At 56.1% G+C, this 19,981-nt stretch overlaps 1 protein-coding gene across 1 annotated transcript; it reads right to left on the bottom strand.

Annotated features, from left to right (window-relative positions):
- Positions 1 to 3,413: 3,413 nt before the first annotated feature.
- On the bottom strand, positions 3,414 to 17,308 carry ITIH3 (inter-alpha-trypsin inhibitor heavy chain 3). Its single transcript, XM_047850587.1, has 22 exons — positions 17,209 to 17,308; positions 16,556 to 16,576; positions 15,225 to 15,391; positions 15,039 to 15,143; positions 14,601 to 14,763; positions 14,101 to 14,214; positions 13,003 to 13,128; positions 12,599 to 12,715; positions 12,190 to 12,358; positions 11,475 to 11,600; positions 11,020 to 11,201; positions 9,589 to 9,774; positions 9,295 to 9,434; positions 8,392 to 8,546; positions 7,689 to 7,706; positions 6,594 to 6,617; positions 6,293 to 6,328; positions 6,016 to 6,129; positions 5,386 to 5,590; positions 4,307 to 4,479; positions 3,988 to 4,099; positions 3,414 to 3,642 (listed from the first exon to the last, which is right to left on the bottom strand). Exons 1-22 carry the CDS (start codon positions 17,299 to 17,301, stop codon positions 3,513 to 3,515), a joined length of 2,676 nt encoding a protein of 891 aa, XP_047706543.1. The 5' UTR covers positions 17,302 to 17,308; the 3' UTR covers positions 3,414 to 3,512.
- Between the last annotated feature and the right edge of the window lie 2,673 nt (positions 17,309 to 19,981).

Here is a 19,981-nt window from a genome sequence, read left to right as displayed (position 1 = left end):
CATCTGTGGTTGCATCTGGCTACATCCCAGGGCCTCAGAATCCCATTAGAACCTTCCACTGTGAGCCCCTCGAAGGCCTGTGGCCAGTAAGGCCCATGAAGACCTTTCAGTCCAACCTCTTCATTTTACAAGCAAAGAAACTAAGATTTAAAGAGATTAGATCACCCATTTAAAATGTTGCTGCAGCCCCCAGCTGGGGGTCTAGGGCGGGAGAACATTCTCTGGGAGCAAAGGTTCAGTCTGCTTAATGGTCACTGAGTCTGTGAAACCCAGTTTCGACTAAAAACAAAAACAAAAAGAAGAAGAAAAAGAGTGAACTGGGTAGAAGTTCTTATTAGAAACACAACTGGCCCTGGGTGGGCACAAACTGGGTAGAAGTTCTTTACAGGCCAACTCTCCAACTTCTCAGCAAGCTCTTGGGCCCCTTGGTGATGGGATTTGCATGACACGGTTTGGTTTTCACACCTGTGCTCAGGATGTCCGCTCGCCACCGGGTCAAGAGGCCAGCACTGGAGATGGGGGAGGCAGAGATGAGGTCCCCGGCCCACGGAGGACGCAAGCGTCTGTCCCCAGGAGCCTTGAGTCTCATGAGGGTGCTCCAGGCCTGGGCTCCAGGCCCTGGGTCTGCTGTCCCATCCATGTTCCGGGGGTGGGCACCCCCAAGATTGCACTCAATCCCCTGCATAGGCGAAGCACACCTAAACATCTAGAGTTACTCCACCTACTTCTTAAAAAATGACACATGTCTTTGGCTTACAAATAAAAACCATGAAGAGAACAAAAGCAAAACCATGAGAATAGAATAAAAGAAACAAGCAGGGGAAGAGTTAGATCACAGGCACCAGGGTAAGGCAAGCTAGAGCGGCACAAAGCTTTGTGCAGAGCTTCCTGGCAGCCAGGGGAAAGCAATAAATGAGCTCATTTGCTTGCTGAGAGGAAGCAAACTAGATCACCAGGGAAAGCATTCTGTTCTCAGCTCTAGAGCTTTACAGGTTGTTTGCAGAGTGAGTCTTTCTAGAAGGGTCAGGGAAGAGGCCAGTGGGAGGGGGTTCCAGCAGCGGGTTTGCCAAATTCACAGGAACACCCCTGCTCAGCTGCTGCGTCTCCATTGAGCCTGGTGGGCAGGTGGGGGTCAAGGCTGAGTCACCTTGTGAAGGTTGCTCCGAGGGGCTCAGACCAGAGCTCTGACATACCGGGATGCGAGATGAGTGCCCACCCCGACTCACCCCTCCGGGACCCCAGCAGCTGGGCTGGGCTGTGGAATTGGTACAGCAGCAGAGGGGTCATGGGTGACTTTCTGGCCCAGCCGTACTTGCAGAGGTGTTCTCTGTGAACAGGTGAAAGGAGTTCCGTACCCTTCGTTGTTTTGTTCACCGAGTGCTTTCCAGCACTCACTTGGGCCAGGCCGGGGGCTGAGTGCTGCAGGTCCATTGGATACCAAGGAGACACATTGCCTCGTGTAACAGCTACCACCCAGAGAACAACCAGGTGCCACCAAGAGCCCGGGGAATGTCAGGGAAGGGTTCCTAGAAGTGGCATGGTTGGGGTTGGATTTTGAAGAATAAAGAGAAGTTAGCCCAGTGAAAAAGGAGGGGAAGGACACCAGGCCTAGAGCGAGGACACTGTGCACCAAGTCAGGGAAGGTGCAGTGCCATGGGGTGAGACGGAAGCGGATGCTGAAGTAGAGACGCAAGACCAGGCCATCACTGGCTGAGTGCCCCCTGCCATGAAGCATGGCTCCTATCTCGAAAGCTGGGGGTAAGCAGAGACAGGTGTAGCCAGGATGATCTAGGACTGGGGAGCGAACAGAGTCCCCCTGGCTTTTACCTGCGTGGAGGGTCTCCCTGACTGTTGGAGAGAAGGGGCAAAATTTGGGCTGGGGACCTCCTCCTGACTTTCTCCCAACTCGCTGGGCCAGGAGACTAGCTGGAGGCTAAGGACAAAGACAGGCACCTCAGGAGGGCCAGAAACCGTAATGATGATGTGTCTACACCATCTGGCAGGATCTTTCTCCCCATTTTACAGATGTGAAAACTGGTTTAAAGTTACATGGTTCCTCAGTCAACCCGGGACCCAGTAGGTAGCAGGGCCTGGCCGCTTAGGTTTTCTCCTGGACTGGCCTCCCCAGTACCCTCCGCCAGGCCTCCAGACCCTGCAAAACCCTGTTCTGACTCAAGCAGATGGGACCCTGGAGTGGGGGGTGGGAGAACTTCCTGGTGACCCATCACCAGATCCCACCCTCACCCGCACTGGCATTTGTGGCCATTCCCAGTCCAACTCAAACTTCGTCCAGGAGGTTGTGTTCCCTGCTCTGCCATCAAGCAAAGCTGCCCACTGCTTCCAGCAATGGGTACCCTCTGCCCAGCAGGCCCGTAGCCCCTCAGGCAGTGAGAAGTGCAGAGGCAAAGGATCTGGAACATGAAGGGTTAGGTTCGCAGAACTGGAAGCAGTCTATGTGTAGAACCCTGAAAGTGAGGCGAGACACCTGGTGTGTGGGGTTGGTGAGGCTGGACAGGCCATAGGTAGGACATTGGCCTTTCTCCCAAGATCAGCGGGTGGGAGGTGTTATTAATAGGGTCTTAGACAGGGAGTGATGGTTGGTTCTGCTCTACACAGTCTTTCTGTGGAAGCAGGGAGACCCGAAAAGGGGTGTTGCAGTTGTCTGGGTGAGAGAGGGTTGTCCAGGCTGAGGGCCCTCAGAGCCCCTCCTCTGGGAATCTCTATCTGATCCCCGACCTCTGACCCCACCCAGGACTTACTGTGGGGGCAGAGTGGGTGGTCACCATGAGCTGTGATTGGAGGATCTTAGGGATTTCCAGCCTAGCTGCCACAGGCTTGGGGCACCCACGCGAAAAGGAAATGGGCACGAAGCTGTGTGCCCCAGACTCTGGCCCAGAATGTTGGATTTATCTGCTGAATGGATAGATGGCTGGATGGCTAGAGGATGGGTGGGTGGGTGGGGGTGGACATCTAGATAATGGGAAGATGGAGGGAGGAAGGACATCCATAATGAGCTGCACGCTATGTCCGCTCTGGAGCACTCTGCTTCTGCGTCATAGAAAGATCTTCAGGCCTGTGGGTCCTGATGGGGGCTGCTGAGCCATGAGCCCTGACTTTTCTCATTACCCTCCTGGACTCTGAAATGCACTCAACCCTTCTTGACTTCTCAGCCCCTTCACACTAGAGTCAATTCTTGTTTGCTTTTTTTTCTTCCCAAACCATCATACACTTGGCTCCCAAAAGCGCTATCCCCAACCAACCCGGTCTTTCACTCACACCAGGAGAGAGCCCCAGGGAATTGCCTTCCTAGCAGCCAGCCCCTCCTTTGAGCTACCTCGGGGCCCTACTGCCTGATCCCTGAACAGGGGCTTACAGAGGCATGCAGACATGGCTGGTGGCAGTGTCCCCTCGGGCTTTATTGTCACAACCCTCCCTTAGACCCTGGGCTGTGTCCCTGTTCCAGAGGCCAGGTGAGCTGGGCCAGCTATCTCAGCAGGAGCTGGCATGTCTACTCAGAACAGGTTGGGGACAATGTAGTCGCTGTGGACACCGTCAATCAGCCCTTGCCCGTTGTTGTGGACAAACCAGCAGGCAACCTTGGTGCCGACACTGGCATCCTTCCTGTAGTCTTTCTGGGATCCCCTGGGAAAAAGGAAAGACACACTGTGATATACACAGGGCAGGCAAGACGGCTGCTACACTCAAGGTCCTAAGGCTGGAGAAGGGTGTGAAGTTGCCAATTGTGAGTCCAGGAACCCTTTGGTCAAGAAAGAGATCAAATGATTAACTCCCTCTAGGGGGCCAAGTTTGGCCTTTTCCTGATTAGGAGGGGCCTAGAGTGGGGGGTGGGGGAGGTCAGGACCCCAGAGGGAAACTAGGGTAGGTACCCCACAGGAGACAAGAGCCTGCCAGGCCAATGTGTCTGGGAGAGGGCTCTCTCCTCCTGTCTTGTTACTGGGCAGGGCGAGGATGTTAGAGTTCTGTCACCTGGTGACTGTCAGCCGATGGTTCTTCACCACCATTGTGGCGTCTGGCTTTGTGGGGTCAGAGCCTGGGTGGATGTCGGACACTTTAAAGTCAAAGGGATGGAAGAATTGTCCTGGGAACAGAAACATTCACACTGTCAGCCCCTGCACACTGTCAGCCTCCACCATCACCATAGGTAAGACAGCCTCTAGTCTTGCAGGGTTGACGCAAAGGCTGACTGGGTGTTGTGTGCTCGTCCAGGGTGACGAGGACAGTCTTTCATGTGGCTTTTCCCCTCTACCGTGTCTCCTGAACAGTCTGAAGCTTAAACATTCCATACCCAGCAGCCCATGTGTTTGTGCTGACATCCGGTGACTGTCCACCACATAGAAGCCCAGAAAGTCTTGGTGGACGGGATGCTTCTTCCACACCTGGTGCAGGATGACCACAAAAGTAACCCCGTCTCCAAAGGAGACCACCATGTTCTTTTTCCTGTTGATTGTCACAGACAGCCTAGGAGAGAAGAGGAAGGAAGTCAGCAAGCGGGGCCCAGTGGTGACCATCGTACTGGGCATCTGAATCAAGGGTATCTCGATAGGGCCTTCTCCATACATGACACCCAAGAGCACATAGACTCTGGAAACGATCTCAGAGGCCTCATGTGTGTTGACTGTGGAGAGAAGATGCCTCATGCGTGTTGACTATGCCCTCTACAGAGTGGATCCTCGTTCCTCCGTAAGCAGAAGACAGGGCTGTCCTGGGAGTCTGGAGACATGGGATCAATCCTCAGCTCAGCCACTGGCTTCCTGTGTGACCCGGGGTAGGTTCCACCCCTCTCTGAGCTTCACTGAGAGTAACGCCCCTGCCCTATCCACTGGGCTCTGGGTGACTTGAAGACCTAGGAGAGGCTGAGCAGTTGGAGAGCTAACAAGTTCAGCTAGAGAAGGTGAAACTGAGGGTTAGTGTGTTACTAGATTGCAGGTCCCCCTAATGCTTACGTCCACACAGCCCTTCCCTCAAGATCAGTCCTGCGGGGGCTCCTGGCTGGCTCAGGCGGTTAAACGTCTGACTCTTGATTTCGGCTCAGGTCATGATCTCACAGTTTGTGAGATCCAGCTCAGAGTCGGGCTTTATGCTGACAGTGTAGAGCCTGCTTGGAATTCCCTCTCTCTGTGCCTCACCTCTCTCTCTCTCTCTTTCAAGGTAAATAAATAAATAAATAAATAAAGATCAGTCCTGTAAAGTGTCCAGCTACCAATTCTGGCTGGGGCCATCGTGGTCACCCTTCCTTGGGCAAAAGGGCTGAACTCTGAGGCCACCAGTCTCTCCTGTAACCCCCGTGGGTCTTCCATTCTGGGATTTGTCCACATCCCTCAGAGAGGCTCCTTAGACCTCTGAGACCCAGGAGCGGGGCTGTACCCGTCCTGTGTGACTGTGACCGTGTCCAGCCAGCTGAAGGTGCTCTGTGCAGCTCCACTCCACAGGATGATCTTCTCCGGTGTCACCTCCATCCGGAAGTCCATGTGAGCACTGGCAATGCCCAGCTTGCCAAAGTAAGTCTTTCTGGTCTTGGAGTCGGAGTTGCCTCCCTTCTCGCCGATGATCTGCCCGTTAACTGTGAGGCCTGCCAGAGGGATGGGGTAGTGAGGGGCCACTGAGACCTTTCTGAGTCCAGGCTGGTTTTTAGGATGCACCTTCTCCTCCAGCCAGACCTGCTAAGGGATCCCACACGGCGTGGGATCCCCAAGACGAGACCAGGACTTCAGAGCCAACCCTCCCTGTTCCTAGACACTCCTGGGTCCCTCTGGCAGCTGAGGACCCATGTTGCAGACCTGCCCCCTGCCTGGGCCAGGGAGTGGTGTTCAGAGCAAAACTATTTCCCAGACACAGGCTTTGCCTGGGCCCCCTCACCCCTAACCGTCTCTCCAACACCACTGGGTCCCGGGGGCTTGGTGAGCCTGTGGCCCCACAAGGTGTAAGCTGCACATAAAGATGGTGCATTATGGGCAGAGTGAGGGCCTGGCCCCGGCTCCTGCCCGCAGCCCCCACCTGTGATGGGGTCCTGAATGAGGCGCAGCACTGTGCCTGGGTCTTCATCGACGTTGAAGCAGATGGCATCGTCTCTCTGCGGGACTTGGATGATGAAGTGGGGGTCCCCATCCACTGAGAGCACATCAGAGAAAGGGCTGGCTCCCGGGACCTCTCACTTACTGTTCCGGGGCGCCCTCCCCTCACCCCTCGGCCCCTGTGGATAGACTCCTAACAGGTAGGAGGCTCTGGGCTCTGGGGCCCGGCTCTCACGTCAGGAGGAGTCGGGGGAACTCACCGTAGTAGTAGGGCGTTTGAGGAGGCTGGTAGCTCGCTGTGGACACAGTGGGGGGAGAGGCTGAGCTAAACAAGCAGGCCTGGGGAGGCGCCAGGACCCACATCCAGATTCTGGTTCGTGCGCCTCCCGTTCCCTCTTCCCCATACTCTCAAACCGCCTCCCATTTCCTCGGGATCCCAACCATCTTCCTGTTCCAGAGAGCGGGTTCAGGAAGGACTCTGGGGGAGAATGTGGCATGGGGCCAGTCTCTGGGGAGACGCCCTGTGGGGTAGGGGGGCTGCGGCTGCTGCCATATACTCACTCAGGTAAGCCATGGAGCGGGCCACTGAAAAAGGAAGCAACCGGGCAGTCGTGAGCTGGGTCTGAGGGCTCCCTCTCCCCCAACCCCATGCCTTCTACCTGGCTTGGGGCTACCAGTCTCCAGTAGAGCCCCAACCCAGGTAGACAAGAGGGTTGGGATGTGACTCCTCATGTAGGCTTCAGAAACGGGAGCGTGCCCAGGGAGTTCCTTTCTAGGGCTGGTGGTAATATGGATGTCATTTTTATGCCGGGGTCATGGCGCTGTGATGTGGCTAATATGTACACCATGAGATCGTCTGCCTCCCTGTCATGAATAGTGTTCACAGCAGACACCATCCCACACCCCGAACTCCCACTCCCCAGTTGGGGTGGGGTGAAGATCAAAACTGTCTGTTGTCCTTGGTAGTAACCCCCCTCCCGACGTACTCATGCACACACGCGTGCACATCAGTGACTGCATCTGACAGGGCTGTGCTGAGGGAAGAACAATGACCTGGTCCAGATGTGCTGCTAGGATGCAACCGCCTATCGGTGGAGGTGGGGCAGGCTGGGAGGGGGTAGGAGCCCCTGCCTGGTGGTCCTGGGCTTACTGGGGGCAAGGATGCAATTTGATAATGAGAGACACACAGAGCGCTATGAATCCCAGAGTGGGCACAGGTGCCAGGCTGCCCAGGCTGAAGTCCCAGCTTGGCCACTTGCTGACTAAGTCCTCGAACAAATAGACAGCCTCTCCATGCCTCAGTTTCCTCACTATAAAATGGGAACCATGAGAGGACTCCTTTAGAGGGTTGCTGCGGGATTAATGGCATGTCGGTGTCCGATGTGTGAATTTGCTAATTTTTGCAGGTCACAGAATGCTCTCATACTGATTGTCCCTCATTAGTAAGGGGAAGCCACCTCCAGACAACTGACAAGGACCTGATGAGGCTCAGAGAGGGCAGAGCCTGGACCAAGGTGGCTCGTGAGTTGGTGGCAGAGCTGGGACCTGATCGCAGATGTCCTAAGGGCCCCTCCCTGGGCTGGGCACTTGGAAGCCTCCTTGGTTCTCTCTTGTCCCCCTCCTGGGACACCTGCCCAACTGCTGGCTGAAGCTCACCTTCCGTATCTGCAGGCCCTGTGTGGGAGGAGGAGGAGAAATGTGTTAGGAGCCACAGACTCCTGGTGTCGGCATCAATGCCATCAACTGGATGCCTGTCCCACCTCCAGGCTGTGGGCCTCCCAGCCAACAACGGACCCCCCACCACTGTGTGTCTCCTGGAGCCAGGGGCTCCTAGAGGCCAAAGGCCTGGCCCGGACCAGCTCTTTGCCTCCTGTGCCGCCCCATGCCACCTCTCTGCTCCCCACGCCCAAGTACAGGAGCACTTAGGAGTCCCCTCTTAGAGTCTGGTTGAGCAGGCCTGGTCCAAGGCCTCAAGGCCTTTTCCTCTCACAATTCCCAGGCACATGCTCTGGGACTAACTTTCAAGCTGGAAGTGCTTCTCCCTGTCTGACTGAGCCCTTCCATGCTGCAGCCAAGTCCCTTTCCTTGAAGTGACCCTGGGTGAGGTGTCCCATGACTCACAACCCTTTAGAGACCCCAGAGGCTCCTATTCACCCCCTACCCACTGTCCATGCTGATGGATTCACCCGCTCCACAACACCCTCCCCAGCCCTTGGCCGGATCTCCCTCTATGCCCCCTGGACCTGCCCCTCTTCAGCAAGTCTGGGTCTCACCAGCCTGGCTCACTCCTCTTCGGGGCACCCAAGGCCCCAGTGGCCTGGAAGGCCTTCGAAGTCCGGCCTCCACTCTCCATGCCCACCTTCTCCGGGCTTGTCAGCGATGGCTGTCTGGTCCTCATTGTCCTCAGGCTTGGTCACCACCATGGAGGTCAGTGGAGTCACAAAGTGGTACTTGAGGGACAGGTCCAGGGCCTGGGCTGTGAGGTTCTCCTTCTCCTCACCATGGGCATTCTTGCTGTGGGGAAGGGTGGGAGTGTCAGTCAAAGAGCCTTTCCCTGCTTGGCCTCCTCTGCTGTGACTCCCAGAACCAGGCCTAGAGCCCCAGAGGCAGCCTGGGAACGCCTTTCCCCAGGGTAGAACCCACTAGCTCTCAGAAAAAGAATGGTTCACCAGCTCCCTGGGACAGATGGACAGGCTGTGTCTGAGGCTGGGCCTCAGTTTCCCCACTATAAGATACAAGGGGCTCGAAATGGCATCCCAACAATCACTCATGATAATGGCCATGCCCTGAGCACTCAGCATGTGCCAGACCCTGCACCAGGGGTGTTGGAGGCTTATCCCACCTCAGGGAAGGCTGACGTGGCACTCTCAAATAGGCCCAAGCTCTGCCTTCTGGGGGCTGCGGGCAAGGACCCAAGCCTTCAGTTGTGCTCAGCCTCACCGCATTGTGGGCCCATGCGGGGTGTGGGGTACAGGGTGCCAAGGCCCGCCCCTGTCCCTGAGGTGCTCCCAGGATGCTGCTTGAGCCCCCGATGTCAGGCTGGGCTCTGCCCCCGGGAAAACATTCTTTGGGGCTGAGCTGAGAAGAGGGGAAGGCAGCTGGCAGGGCGTGTGGCAGGGCACGTCCTGGGGTGTGGCTGAGTCTTCCTTCTCTTGGGCTCCCCCAGAGTGAAGCCAGCACAGGGGCAAGCGCAGATAGGTGGTCGGGCAGTGTGGGAGGCCCAGGTGTGGGGCCTGGCTGTGTGAGGGGTCGCTAGGATCACCGTTTCTCCAGCAGCTGCTCAATGGTGAGGTAGGCCCAGAGCCGCTCTATGTAGTTCCCAAAAATGTAATCCTGCTCCTTCAGGGCCTTTTCCATCTCCTTCATGTCCACCTCCTCTGTGAAGGTCAGATCATTGATGGCCTGAGGTGGGGGTGAGAGGAGGCCAGAGGCTGGAGGGCAGGAGGCCTGGACCCAGCTTGAGGTCGCCACCGCTGGACCCTCAGGCAGGGGGCCAAGCCCCATGGCTGTCGATCCCCCCATCCACAGCACACCTTCCGGCCCTGGCTCAGCTCACCCCGTGGCCCTTTACATCCGCCTTAAAGTTGTTCATGTCCTCGTCCAGCAGGCGCCCAGCCACCACAATCTCAGAGCCATCGTAGAAGTGCTGGTAAGTGCTCTGGGTGAGGTCCTGGATGGCGTTCTCGGGGTACTCTACCTCCACGCCTGTCAGCAGCGGGTTGGCCACCTCCTCATAGAAGCCCTGGAGTCCAAAAGGGGGACCTGGTCATGTCAGGCCACAGGGCAGATCTGGAGAGGACAGGGTGGGCAGGTGCCCACTGGTGCCTCCCTAGGCATTGAGTCCCCCAGGCTGTGCCGATCTTAGGTCCTGATCTTCACTTCCTCGTGGCCCTGATCGTGTCCTTCAGTTCGTGGGAGCCTTCCCTACCCTCCCCCCTTCAGGTAGAGCCTGGGAAGAATAGAAAGGTAAGGACAGAGTTCCGGGGAAATAGAAAGTGCTCGAGAAATGTTTGCTGGAATGAAAGCAAGAAAGAGAAAAGGAAAGGAGGAGAGGCCGACCAGAGGAGGTGACAAGGCGCAGGAGCACAGAGATCAAGAGGGAGAAGGCAGAGGCACGGAGGCACGGGGTGGGGGTTCCTCTGCACCAGTTCAGGCACTGTCTCCTGCACTGGGGACGAATGGGGCTGCTGAAGTTCTCAAATGTAAGTACAGGACATGCAGTTGAATTTGAACGTCAGGTAAATAGCACACTAATTTTTAGTCTAAGTTTGTCTGTTATGGGATGAATTGTGTGCCCCAAAATACATGTTAAAGTCCTTACCCCCACTCTCTCAAGACATGTCTGTTTTGGGGATGAGGGTGGTTACAGAGGTGATCAAGTTAAAATGAGGCCTCTGGGGTGGGTCCCAAACAGTATATCTGGTGTCCTTATGAAAAGAGGGCAATTTGGACCCAGAGACAGACAGGCACACAGGGAAGATGATGGGAAGAGACAGGGAGAAGGTGGCCATCCACAGGCCAAGGAGAGAGGCCCGGAACAGACCCTTCCCCCACAGCCCTCAGAAGGAAACGGCCCAGCAGATGGCGTTGATTGGGCTTCTGGCCCCCAGAACCGTGAGGCAACAATTTCTGTTGTTGAAGCCCACTGCCCGCCCCCCACTCCACCCCCAGCATGTGGTACTTTGTTAGAGCAGTCCTGGCAAACTAACACAGAGTGCTCTGCAATATTTGGGCTCGTGCTTACACTAAAAAATTGTTTATATTTGGCCAGGTGCCCTGTATTTGATCTGGCAATCCTGTGGAGGAAGCAAGTCTGTTGTGTGTAGCCTGAGGACAAAATCAACCACCACTGATGGATAAGAGGGAGCTAGAGGTAGATGTCAGCCCAAGAGGCTCTTCCTAGAGAGTGAAATTGTCATTCGGTGGAACAGCTGTCTGAGGAAGTAATGAGCTCCTCATTCCTGGAGGTATGCAAGACAAGGCATACCTGCAACTGCAAGTTGGCATCGGAATCCTCATAAATGCGTCGGGCCAGCCCATGGTTCTCCAGAGCCATGCTCTCCAGGAAGTTATAGTTCAGATTGTTGCCAAAACCCAGGTTATACAAGGGGAACTTGCCCCCAATGGCGTTGCGTACATTCTCTTGGATTTTTTCAGGTCTGCTTTCACCTGCAGGAGAAAGGGGTGTTCACACCCCAGCCCCAGCCCCAGCCCCAGCCCCAGCAACTAGCTGGATCAGCTCTGTCTGGAGCTGTCTGACACCTGCATCAGCAGAGCTGGTGGGGGGGGGGCGGGGATGGGGCGGTCTTTGGCAGGGGGAGACGTGGTGCCCTTGCAGGACTCACAGACCACGAGGGACCCTGGGGAGAGCCGCCCAAAATCTTGCAGCTCACTGGCTACAGCACGCTGGCTTTGGTTCAGAGCCACACCCGCCTGCCTCACCGACATTGGGGTCCCCGTCAGTCAGCATGATGACGATGGAGGTGCTCCTCTCTGGGACACTGTGTTCTTCCCGGGCCTTGTTCAGCATGCTGATGCCCCTCAGCAGCCCATCGTTGATGTTGGTCACTGGCACACAGACAGACAGAACCGTGGGAGGGTGTTCTCAGTACCGGGGTGGAGGAGGAGAGGGTAGCAGGCCCCGCTCTTGGGCCCAAGGACCCTGTTAGCCAACGCGCCCTGGTACTCAGTAGGTATTGACCGAGTGAATCGGCGAGTGATGAATGAATGACTTACTCTTTCATTGGGGACCAAAGGACCAGCCTGTCGGGGCTGCCAGAAGGTGATTGTAAAAGCAGTTTGGAAACCTATCAGAGGGGCTGCCAGGCATGCTCACTGGGAGGAGAGGGGAGCAGTGTCGGCTTCGTTTGTCATTTTCCCTAAGGAGTGGCCCAGGATAAGGGTTCTCTGTGGCGTTATCTTGCCGGGACTAGTGGGGCTCCAGGATCAAGGATTAGAGAAAGGAAGAGTGGGCTCCCCTAGACTGCAAAGAAGACACCCCAATAAGAACCCTGAACCGCCCCCTATCCCACCTCTACCCCCAGCTGAGGTCTGCAGGGCCTAGACCAGCAGAGGCTCTGTCCCAAGGCACAGGAGAGGCAGACTGCTCGGGCCAAGGGGAGTGACAGGATGTGTCTGTTCTTCCCTCTGCTCATACTTCCTTGATCATCAATGTTCTTCACAAATGTCCTGGCCTCCTCGATGTTCTCAGGAGTGGCTTGAACTAGGGTGTCTTTCCAGGTGGTCACATCCCCACTGAAGAGGATGAAATTCAGGTAGTCATCTTCTTTCACATCCTCCAGGATCTTGAGGAGAGCATCCTTTGTCTGGGAAAGAGAAGGGCACGCAGACAAGAAGCTGGGAACGAGCAGCAGACGGCCAGCTGTCTCCCCGCGTGGCTGGCACTGGGGCCTGCACTCTGCAGCAAAAGGGGGCAGATGCTTTTTTTTTTTTTTTTTGATCCTGTCTCCCTTCTTCCTCTTTCACTGGGAATATCAGCTTTGTCCACTTACAAATAAATGTGTCTCCCTGCCACACGTCACCCCCAGTCGCAGTGAGAAGCGCACCTGCTCCATTTTCCGACCGTGCATGGAGCCACTGACGTCAATCACGAAGACCACATTTTTAGGCACCACGGGAAGGCCTTGAGGTGCAAAGAAGTGCACAAAGTAGCCATTGACTATCTGGAAAGGGGAGAGAGAGGGACTGCAGGCAAGTGCTTTTAGCAACTCTTGCAAATAGAAGCCAGACATTTCCCAGCTCCAGAAAAAGCCATTCTTTCCCACCCACTGTGGGGTGCCACACAAAGGCTCTGGACTATCCTCCATACCCAGGCTGTGCAGGAAATTTGGCCTTGGGCTGAGGACCAGGGTCTGGGGACGAGAGGCAACTGCAGCCCCTCCCGTACCTGTTCTCACCCTATCAGGGTGATGGAGAATCAACCAGCCCGGCAAAGCCAGTTGGCAGGTACCTGTACGTTGGCTGGAGACTCTCTGTTCACGTCGTAGGTGATGATGAAATCTCCGTTGAGGAGGGAGTCTGTACAGGTTGGGCACGAACGCTGTTGGTCCATGCTGGGCTTGAAGGACACACGGCCCTGGGAGAGGTGATGGAGGGCCTCGCTCAGCGTGGCCAGGGCCTGTCGACTGTGCTCTCTCCTGGGGAGTGAGGCCAAGCCCCCACAGGAGGAGCCCGCAGATAGGCGCCTGGGCAGTCCTGCCACCATCTGGCAAGCTCTGGCCTTTCTGAGCACCTCTCTCCCCCTCAGAGACCAGGGGCTCCTTGTCTGGTTCAGCCTTTGCCTGTGCCGGTTCGCTGGGCCCCACAGGCTCCTTGCCTCAGCCTACTTTGGGGCTCAGCACCGAGAAGCCACTCAGGGAGGGGTTTTGCACCATGAGAAGGAACTTTGTGTTGGGTGGTATTGCGTGTATTGGTGGCAAGCAGAGGGGGATGGGAAAGAAGGGGGCAGGGAGAGGGCGGGGGCCCAAGGCAAAAGCACAGCCTTGCAACAGCCAGGAGCCCTCTGAGCTGTGCTCCTCTGGCTTTGACTTGGAAGTCCCGAATGACTAAGGTTTGCTACTCATGTAAACTTTATTCATTCACTGCCCACAACAAACAAGGCCCCTGGGATAGCTGGGGGCCTCGGGAACTGGAGCCAACCACCTACACCAAGAGAATCCCTTTCGTCTGTCACCCTTCAGTGTGGCATCAGTGGACCTAAATGACTCCCCCTGGCCTAGTGTCCTTATCTGTAAAATGGACAGTCACCTGCCCTGTCCACTTCCCAAGGCAGAACAGGATCTGGCCTTATAAATGGTCACTCTGTCCCCGCAGTACAGATGAGACCCCAGTTCCTCTGGCAGATCATCGACAGCTGGCAGCCCCTGCCTCCAGCAGCCTCACTCCTGACTGGGGTGCCCCAGGAGAAAGGAAATGGCTGTGGATATTTCCCCCTTCCCCTCTCACACACACACTTGCCTCAGCCAAGCCCCAGGGTTCACACTTGTCCTGTTGGTTTCAGGGTTCCTGCCCCTGCCCCCCTCCCAGGCCTGAGAGGCATCTATACCACCTTCCTCCCTGAGAAGGACTTGGTGAGGGCGCTGCCCAGGAGGTCATTGGTGATGAATGAGGCCTCAGCATCCAACGTGCTGATGCCCTGGGGCTCAAAGATGTCTGCCTCGATCTGGAAAAGGCAAGAGTAAGGAGGGGTCACTCAGTGACAGTGCAGAGGCCGAACTCCAGGACAAGGCCAAGGGGACTGAGATGGTGGGTGAGGGCACAGGGACAACTTCCAGACAACTCATGATGACTAAGCCTGGTGTCTCCCACCAAGAAAATGGCTTCAAGAGCTGTAGACGGGTCCATGACCCCAGGGCTCTTCCATCACCCGCCATATTGGCCTCCATGCTACCACTAAAGCATTTCCCTTTGGCTTTCAGCTCCTATGCTCCTCAGCCATGGTGGGGCCGACTTCTGCATTCTTGACCCTTCTCTGGGCACTGCCCCAGGGCCCTTCCCTGCACCCGCACCCTTGCAGGTTCAGCAGGGGCTGCAGGGGTGGTTGATTACCTCAAAGTGCTTGACCAGTTGCTTGGGCTGGACCTTAAGGTACATCTCGTATTTGCCTTTGTGCCTCTTCAGCAGCTCCTCATAGGTTAGCTCAAACGTGACTTTGCTGCCCGCTGCCACGTTGACCGAGACTGTGAATTTCTCCAGCTTCCTCCCTGAGGCCCTGAATGCAGGTGCCAGACAATGACTGCCCTGCAGACCTTCTCGGGCCCTCGGGCCCTCGGTTTCAATCTCAGCCCCTCAGGAGAAACCCTACCCTCTCTGAGCCTTGCTTACCTCCACTTCAAAGTGGGGTAATGTGAAAATTACGGGCAACTTTTGCTATAATAATGAAATAATAACTAATAATAATAATGGCCGTTGCTGTTGTTGTCTGCATCTCTGAGAGCCCTTGTAGCCCAGACGTTCTTCCCTAAGTCCTAGGGGGTCCATACTTACTTGACCAAGCCGGCTGTCTTGCCCTGGGACACAGCCTTTTCATACTGCTTCTTGGCGACTTCCTTCTCCTTGACATTCCCAGGGTAGGTAACACCATCGATGGTCCTGTAAGAAAGGAGAGTTGGGGGCTCAAGCTGAGCCAGACTCCCCTCCCCCGCCGGAGCCAGTAGCCGTGGTGACACCCACAAGGTGAAGTTGGTGATGAAGGCCGTCTTGGGCAGCTCCACGTCAAAGGACACCTCCTTGGCAGTGTCTGCACGGTTGACAGCCCTCGTGGTGACAACATTGTGAGCAAAGCGGGAGGTGACCTTGCAGCTGATCTTGGTGCTGTAGACCTCGATGCCGTTGACGACCTGCAGGAGTGGGTGGTGATCTGCCTCTGGGAAACCAGACCTTCAACCTGGCTGCTCCCCTTCCAGGCTCTGTCCGCACAGCCCAGAGCCCCTGCCTGGTAAGTGGTCCCTCCAGTTTCCCAGTCACCGTGTCTGGAGCCTGGGCGGCATCTTCCACCTTCATGTTCAGTTGTCTACCCCGGTTCTGGAATTCTCTGGCCTTTCTGAGCACCTGTCTCCCCCTCAGAGATGAGGGGCTCCTTGTTGGGCGGGATGCTTGTCTGATTCAACCTTTGCCTCTCCCTGTTCACTGGCCTCACAGGCCCCTAGCTCAGCCCACCTTAGAGCTCAGCACCAAGAAGCCCCTGGGGGAGGGGTTTTGCACCATGATAAGGAACTTCATGCCGGGTGGTATTGCCTGTGTTGGTGCCAAGCAGAGGGGGAGGGAAAAGGGGGAGAGGGAAAGGGCCCTGTTCCACATCCTTAACCCTGGGTCTGTTTACATAACATGTAGCCAGCTGTAGTGGGGAGATCTTATAAAAACCTAAATCTGCTGCTCCCCATCACCCTCAGGACGGTTTTCCCCATGGCTCTGAGGTCCCCCAGGCAGGTCCTGCCTCTCTGATCATCTGTGCTCCAGCCACACCAAGTCTCTGGCCCTAGATCACCCTAGCTCCTCCCGCTCACCTCCACTTGGAAAGAAATCACAGTTGCACACACCCCGCCCTCCTCCTCTCCTTTGGTAATTGCCCAGTTCTGTCCCCAGATACGGGGAGTGTGTGGGGACGACCTTCATGCCCCCAGCACCTTCTCTCCAATGCAGACGGTGGACTGAGGGAAGGCCGAGGGAGACATCTGGCAGGATATAAAGATGCTTCATGAGGATGTGTGTCCCCAGCCCTGTGCACAGGCCCTGGTACCAGTGAGTGCTGGGTAAGTGTTTGTGGAAGGAGGGGCTGGTGTAAGAGTGGTCCTGCGCCGTATCCAGAGAGATCCGAGAGCACGGTTCTGTGACACTCTCTCCCAGGGGTTTTGAGTCGCATGGGGGTCTTGACAGGGCAGGGGGCTGTGGGCTGTTTGTCCAGTGTCAGGGACCTGCCATTATGGCCCACCCCTTCTGCTATTGGGCAGCCAGCTCCATCCTGCCCTGACTCACCCCACCCCATCCCTGGTGAAAGTTCTCACCCCTTCCGGGAGGCTCCGTTTCTGCAAAAACAAAGACAAACACAGGGATCAAGCCAAGGCCAAGGCCACCATGGCCTGGGAGCAGGCTCTGGGCTGAGGCCAGGGTTCAGCAGTGACCCCCCCACACACACACACACCCCTTGAGGGGCCTCTGGACATAGGGCCTACCCAGAGCTACTTCAGAGTAGGAAGGGCTCTGAGTAGATTATGGAAACTGAGGTTCAGAGAGGGAAGGTCTCCAGGTTTCACAGAGGAACAGGGCTGGGAGAACTAAACCAGCTCTCTCCCTGCCTCACATACCCTGACCACTCTGCCTTGCTCTGGGCCCAAAGCCCCTGAGGCCTCCCCTGAGAGCACCCCCACTAGGGTTGTACCCCACAAGGCTCAGCTCAGCCCTTTCTGGAGTCCTCTGCCCTTGTCTCAGATATGGACCTGCACAGCCCCTCAGTGAGCTGAGCGGTTCCTGGTGCATCGCCCATTTAATAGGTGGGGAAACAGAGGCCCAGGGAGATTTAGGAGCCCAACACCTAGCTCTGTCCTCTGTAGCTCACTGCCTAGCCTTCTGCCTCCTCCTTGCCCCACATAGAGGACCATCTATCCTGCTGCCTCTGCCCATGTGACAAGCCCAGATGGTGAAGAGGGGGCAGACTTACCCCCAGTGGCCGGGAGGGGCTCCTTGGGAAGCCAGAGGCCGCCAAGCCAGAGAGCAGGGCCAAGATGAGGCAGGGCCACCAAGCAGATGCCATCGCTGAGCACGCAGGCCTGGCCTGAGCTCCTTATATGGTGAGGCTGGTGTTTTCCAAGTGGGGTCAGTGACCTGCAGTGTAGGATGGGAGGAGCGGGAGGGGGGCCTCCTCTGGGAACCTGGGGCGTGGGTGGAGTAAGAGGCCCTAGATCTGCCTGTACCAAGGGGGCCACGGGGACTGTCAACAGTGTTGGGACATGGAGGCTCCTGGCAAAAACACAAGCTGTGTGTTGGCACATGGGCCCGGGGCTCCCCAAGTAGGGGTGATGGTGTGGAGTCACAACGAAAGTCAATGGCAACATTAGTTAGTCAGCCATCAAAAAGAATGAAATCTTGCCATTTGCAACAACGTGGATGGAACTAGAATGTATTAGAGAAAGACAAATATTGTATGATTTCACTCATATGTGGAATTTAAGAAACACAACAGATGACCATAGGGGAAGAGGGAAGGAAAAATTTTATAAGATAAAAACGGAGAGGGAGGCAAACCATAAGAGACCCTTAACTACAGAAAACAAACTGAGGGTTGTGGGCCGGAGGTGGGTGGGGGGACAGGCTAGATGGGTGATGGGCATTAAGGAGAGCACTTGCTGGGGTGAGCACTGGGTGTTATGTGTAAGTGATGAATCACTTAATTCTACTCCTGAAACCAATGCTACACTGCATGTTAACTAACTTGAATTTAAATAAAATCTTGGAAAGACAAAAAAAAGATAGCCAATGGCATCTCAGCACTGCTGCCTGTTGTCCATTACCTGCACCACTGACATGGCCTTGAGTCTGACCTCCTGGACAGAAGCCTCCCAGCCTTCTCCAGGCAGCCAGGGTGCAAAGCCAGGCCGGCCACAGTGAGGCTCAGACCTCCATGGCCAAACACCTTGTTCATTACCCTTCTTGGGTTCTCACGGCCCCAGGGAAAGGACAAACCCCAGGCCTGTGTGCCAGCGCTCGCTGTGATCTAGCTCCAACTTGCTTTTCCAAACTTACTCTCTTCCCACTGGCATGCCCTCCCCGTCTCTGCACTTGCACCTCTCGCCCTGCCAGCCTGATGTCCCGTCCCAGAAGCCTTCCTGTTTTGTCCCCTAGCTGACCCCACACAGCTCTGCTCCAGGCTCCCAGCCCCTGAGGGTCTGCTCCATTTCACCTTTTGTTGAGGCTTGTATGTTTGGGTCTAATCACCCTAGAGTCCTCTAGACTCTAGAGTCTGAGCTCCTGGAGGGCCAGGCCATGTCACATTCATCCCTGTGTTCCTGGGGGATGGCCAGGGACTCAGCTGCCCTCGCCTCCTGGAGAATCATTCCCCTAAGAGTCTCCAGTGAGGCTGGAGCTCTGGTCTCCAGGACAATGGCACCCTCAGAGGAATAGCCCAGGCCCACCCTGGGTCATGCCAAGACACTGCCAGCTCCCAGACCTTCCAGAGTGGCCACCATGTGCCTGCCATATACATACTCTTCTGAGCAAAGTGACCCCGTGACTCTCCCACGGGGCCACCACTGAATGGTGTTGACGAGGCTGCCTGGGCACAAGCAGCTAATTTATGACATACCATGGCCTTGGATGAAAGCTCCACACCCAACTGTGAGTTATACAGAGAGAGTTGACTGCCAGGAGCAGAGAAAGGGCGAGAAGGCAGAAAGAAGACTCCATGAGGCAACAGAAGCCATGAGGAAAAATTGGACTAGTGGCTGGAAGTGGCATGAGCCACAGAAGCAATGACAGTTGCCAAGTCAGCAAGATGACGTTGGACCAGATGAAGCAGCCACTGAGAGGGTCACCACCTGTGGAGGAGGCCAGCTGGGGTGCTTGTGCTCCCCAGGCTTCTGGAATCCTTACACACCCCCACTGCCGGCTGGTGCTGAGCTCAGTGCTGACCCCCAGGAGCAGAGCCAAGACCCCTCTCAGAGCTGCGCTGCAGCCTGGCCCCAAGGTTCCTGGCTCCCAGGACATCTCGTCCATGTGGTCATTCTCAGCGCCCATGGTCGCTGACTGCCAGGCGATGGGGGCTGTGGCAGAACTGTTGTCCTCACAGCAGTGTCCGGTGGCTCCTTGTGGCCCCGCAGCTGCCTGTGGAGCCTCCCCAGCCTTTCCTCTAGGTACCACCTCCTCCCCAGTTACTTAGACTTTTGTGGGAGGGACAACTCGAAGTAGGACTTCGGAAGCTGCTCAACAGGCACCAGAGGGACAGCTGGGGTCTTGGAGGGACCCAGAGTCACCATGCAGACTTGAGAATTAGACGGAATCTGAGAGATCTTTGGGCTCCCCCTTTTCCACTCCACAGGAGAGCCTTGCTTCGGGCGGCCAGTCATCTGGGAGCCCATGGCTCTCCCTTGAGAAGCCCAGGATGCTGCAGATGGCAGTTGGTCCCTGAAACTCTGTTGGCCACCCGCCCCCACCCCCTACTACCTGCCACTGAAAGAGGGCTCTATGTTCTCTGGGCCTGGAGCAGCCCTGGATCTCAGCATCTGTGTTACTTTAAAACCATTTTTTTAATGTCTATTTGTTTTTGAAGGAGAAAGCGACAGCTCGTGAGCAGAGGAGGGGCAGAGAGAGGGAGACACAGACTCCGAGGCAGGCTCCAGGCTCCAAACTGTCAGCACAGAGCCCAACATGGGGCTGGAACCCACAAGCTGTGAGACCATGATCTGAGCTGAAGCCAGATGCTTAACCAACTGAGCCAC

Source organism: Prionailurus viverrinus, chromosome A2, assembly GCF_022837055.1.
Source record: "Prionailurus viverrinus isolate Anna chromosome A2, UM_Priviv_1.0, whole genome shotgun sequence".
In the NCBI taxonomy this organism is placed as follows: domain Eukaryota; kingdom Metazoa; phylum Chordata; class Mammalia; order Carnivora; family Felidae; genus Prionailurus; species Prionailurus viverrinus.
This window is presented reverse-complemented; position numbering and strand designations above follow the sequence as displayed.

What these genes read in the sequence shown, in the direction of transcription:
- ITIH3 (XM_047850587.1), bottom strand. Translation starts at nt 17,301, where the DNA reads ATGGCATCTGCTTGGTGGCCCTGCCTCATCTTGGCCCTGCTCTCTGGC. An exon ending in AGTCTCCAGCCAACGTACAG is followed by an intron (nt 12,716 to 13,002) that starts GTACCTGCCAAC and finishes TCCCCTTTCCAG; the next exon opens with ATAGTCAATGGCTACTTTGT. An exon ending in GAGCAGCTGCTGGAGAAACG is followed by an intron (nt 8,547 to 9,294) that starts GTGATCCTAGCG and finishes CCTTCCCCACAG; the next exon opens with CAAGAATGCCCATGGTGAGG.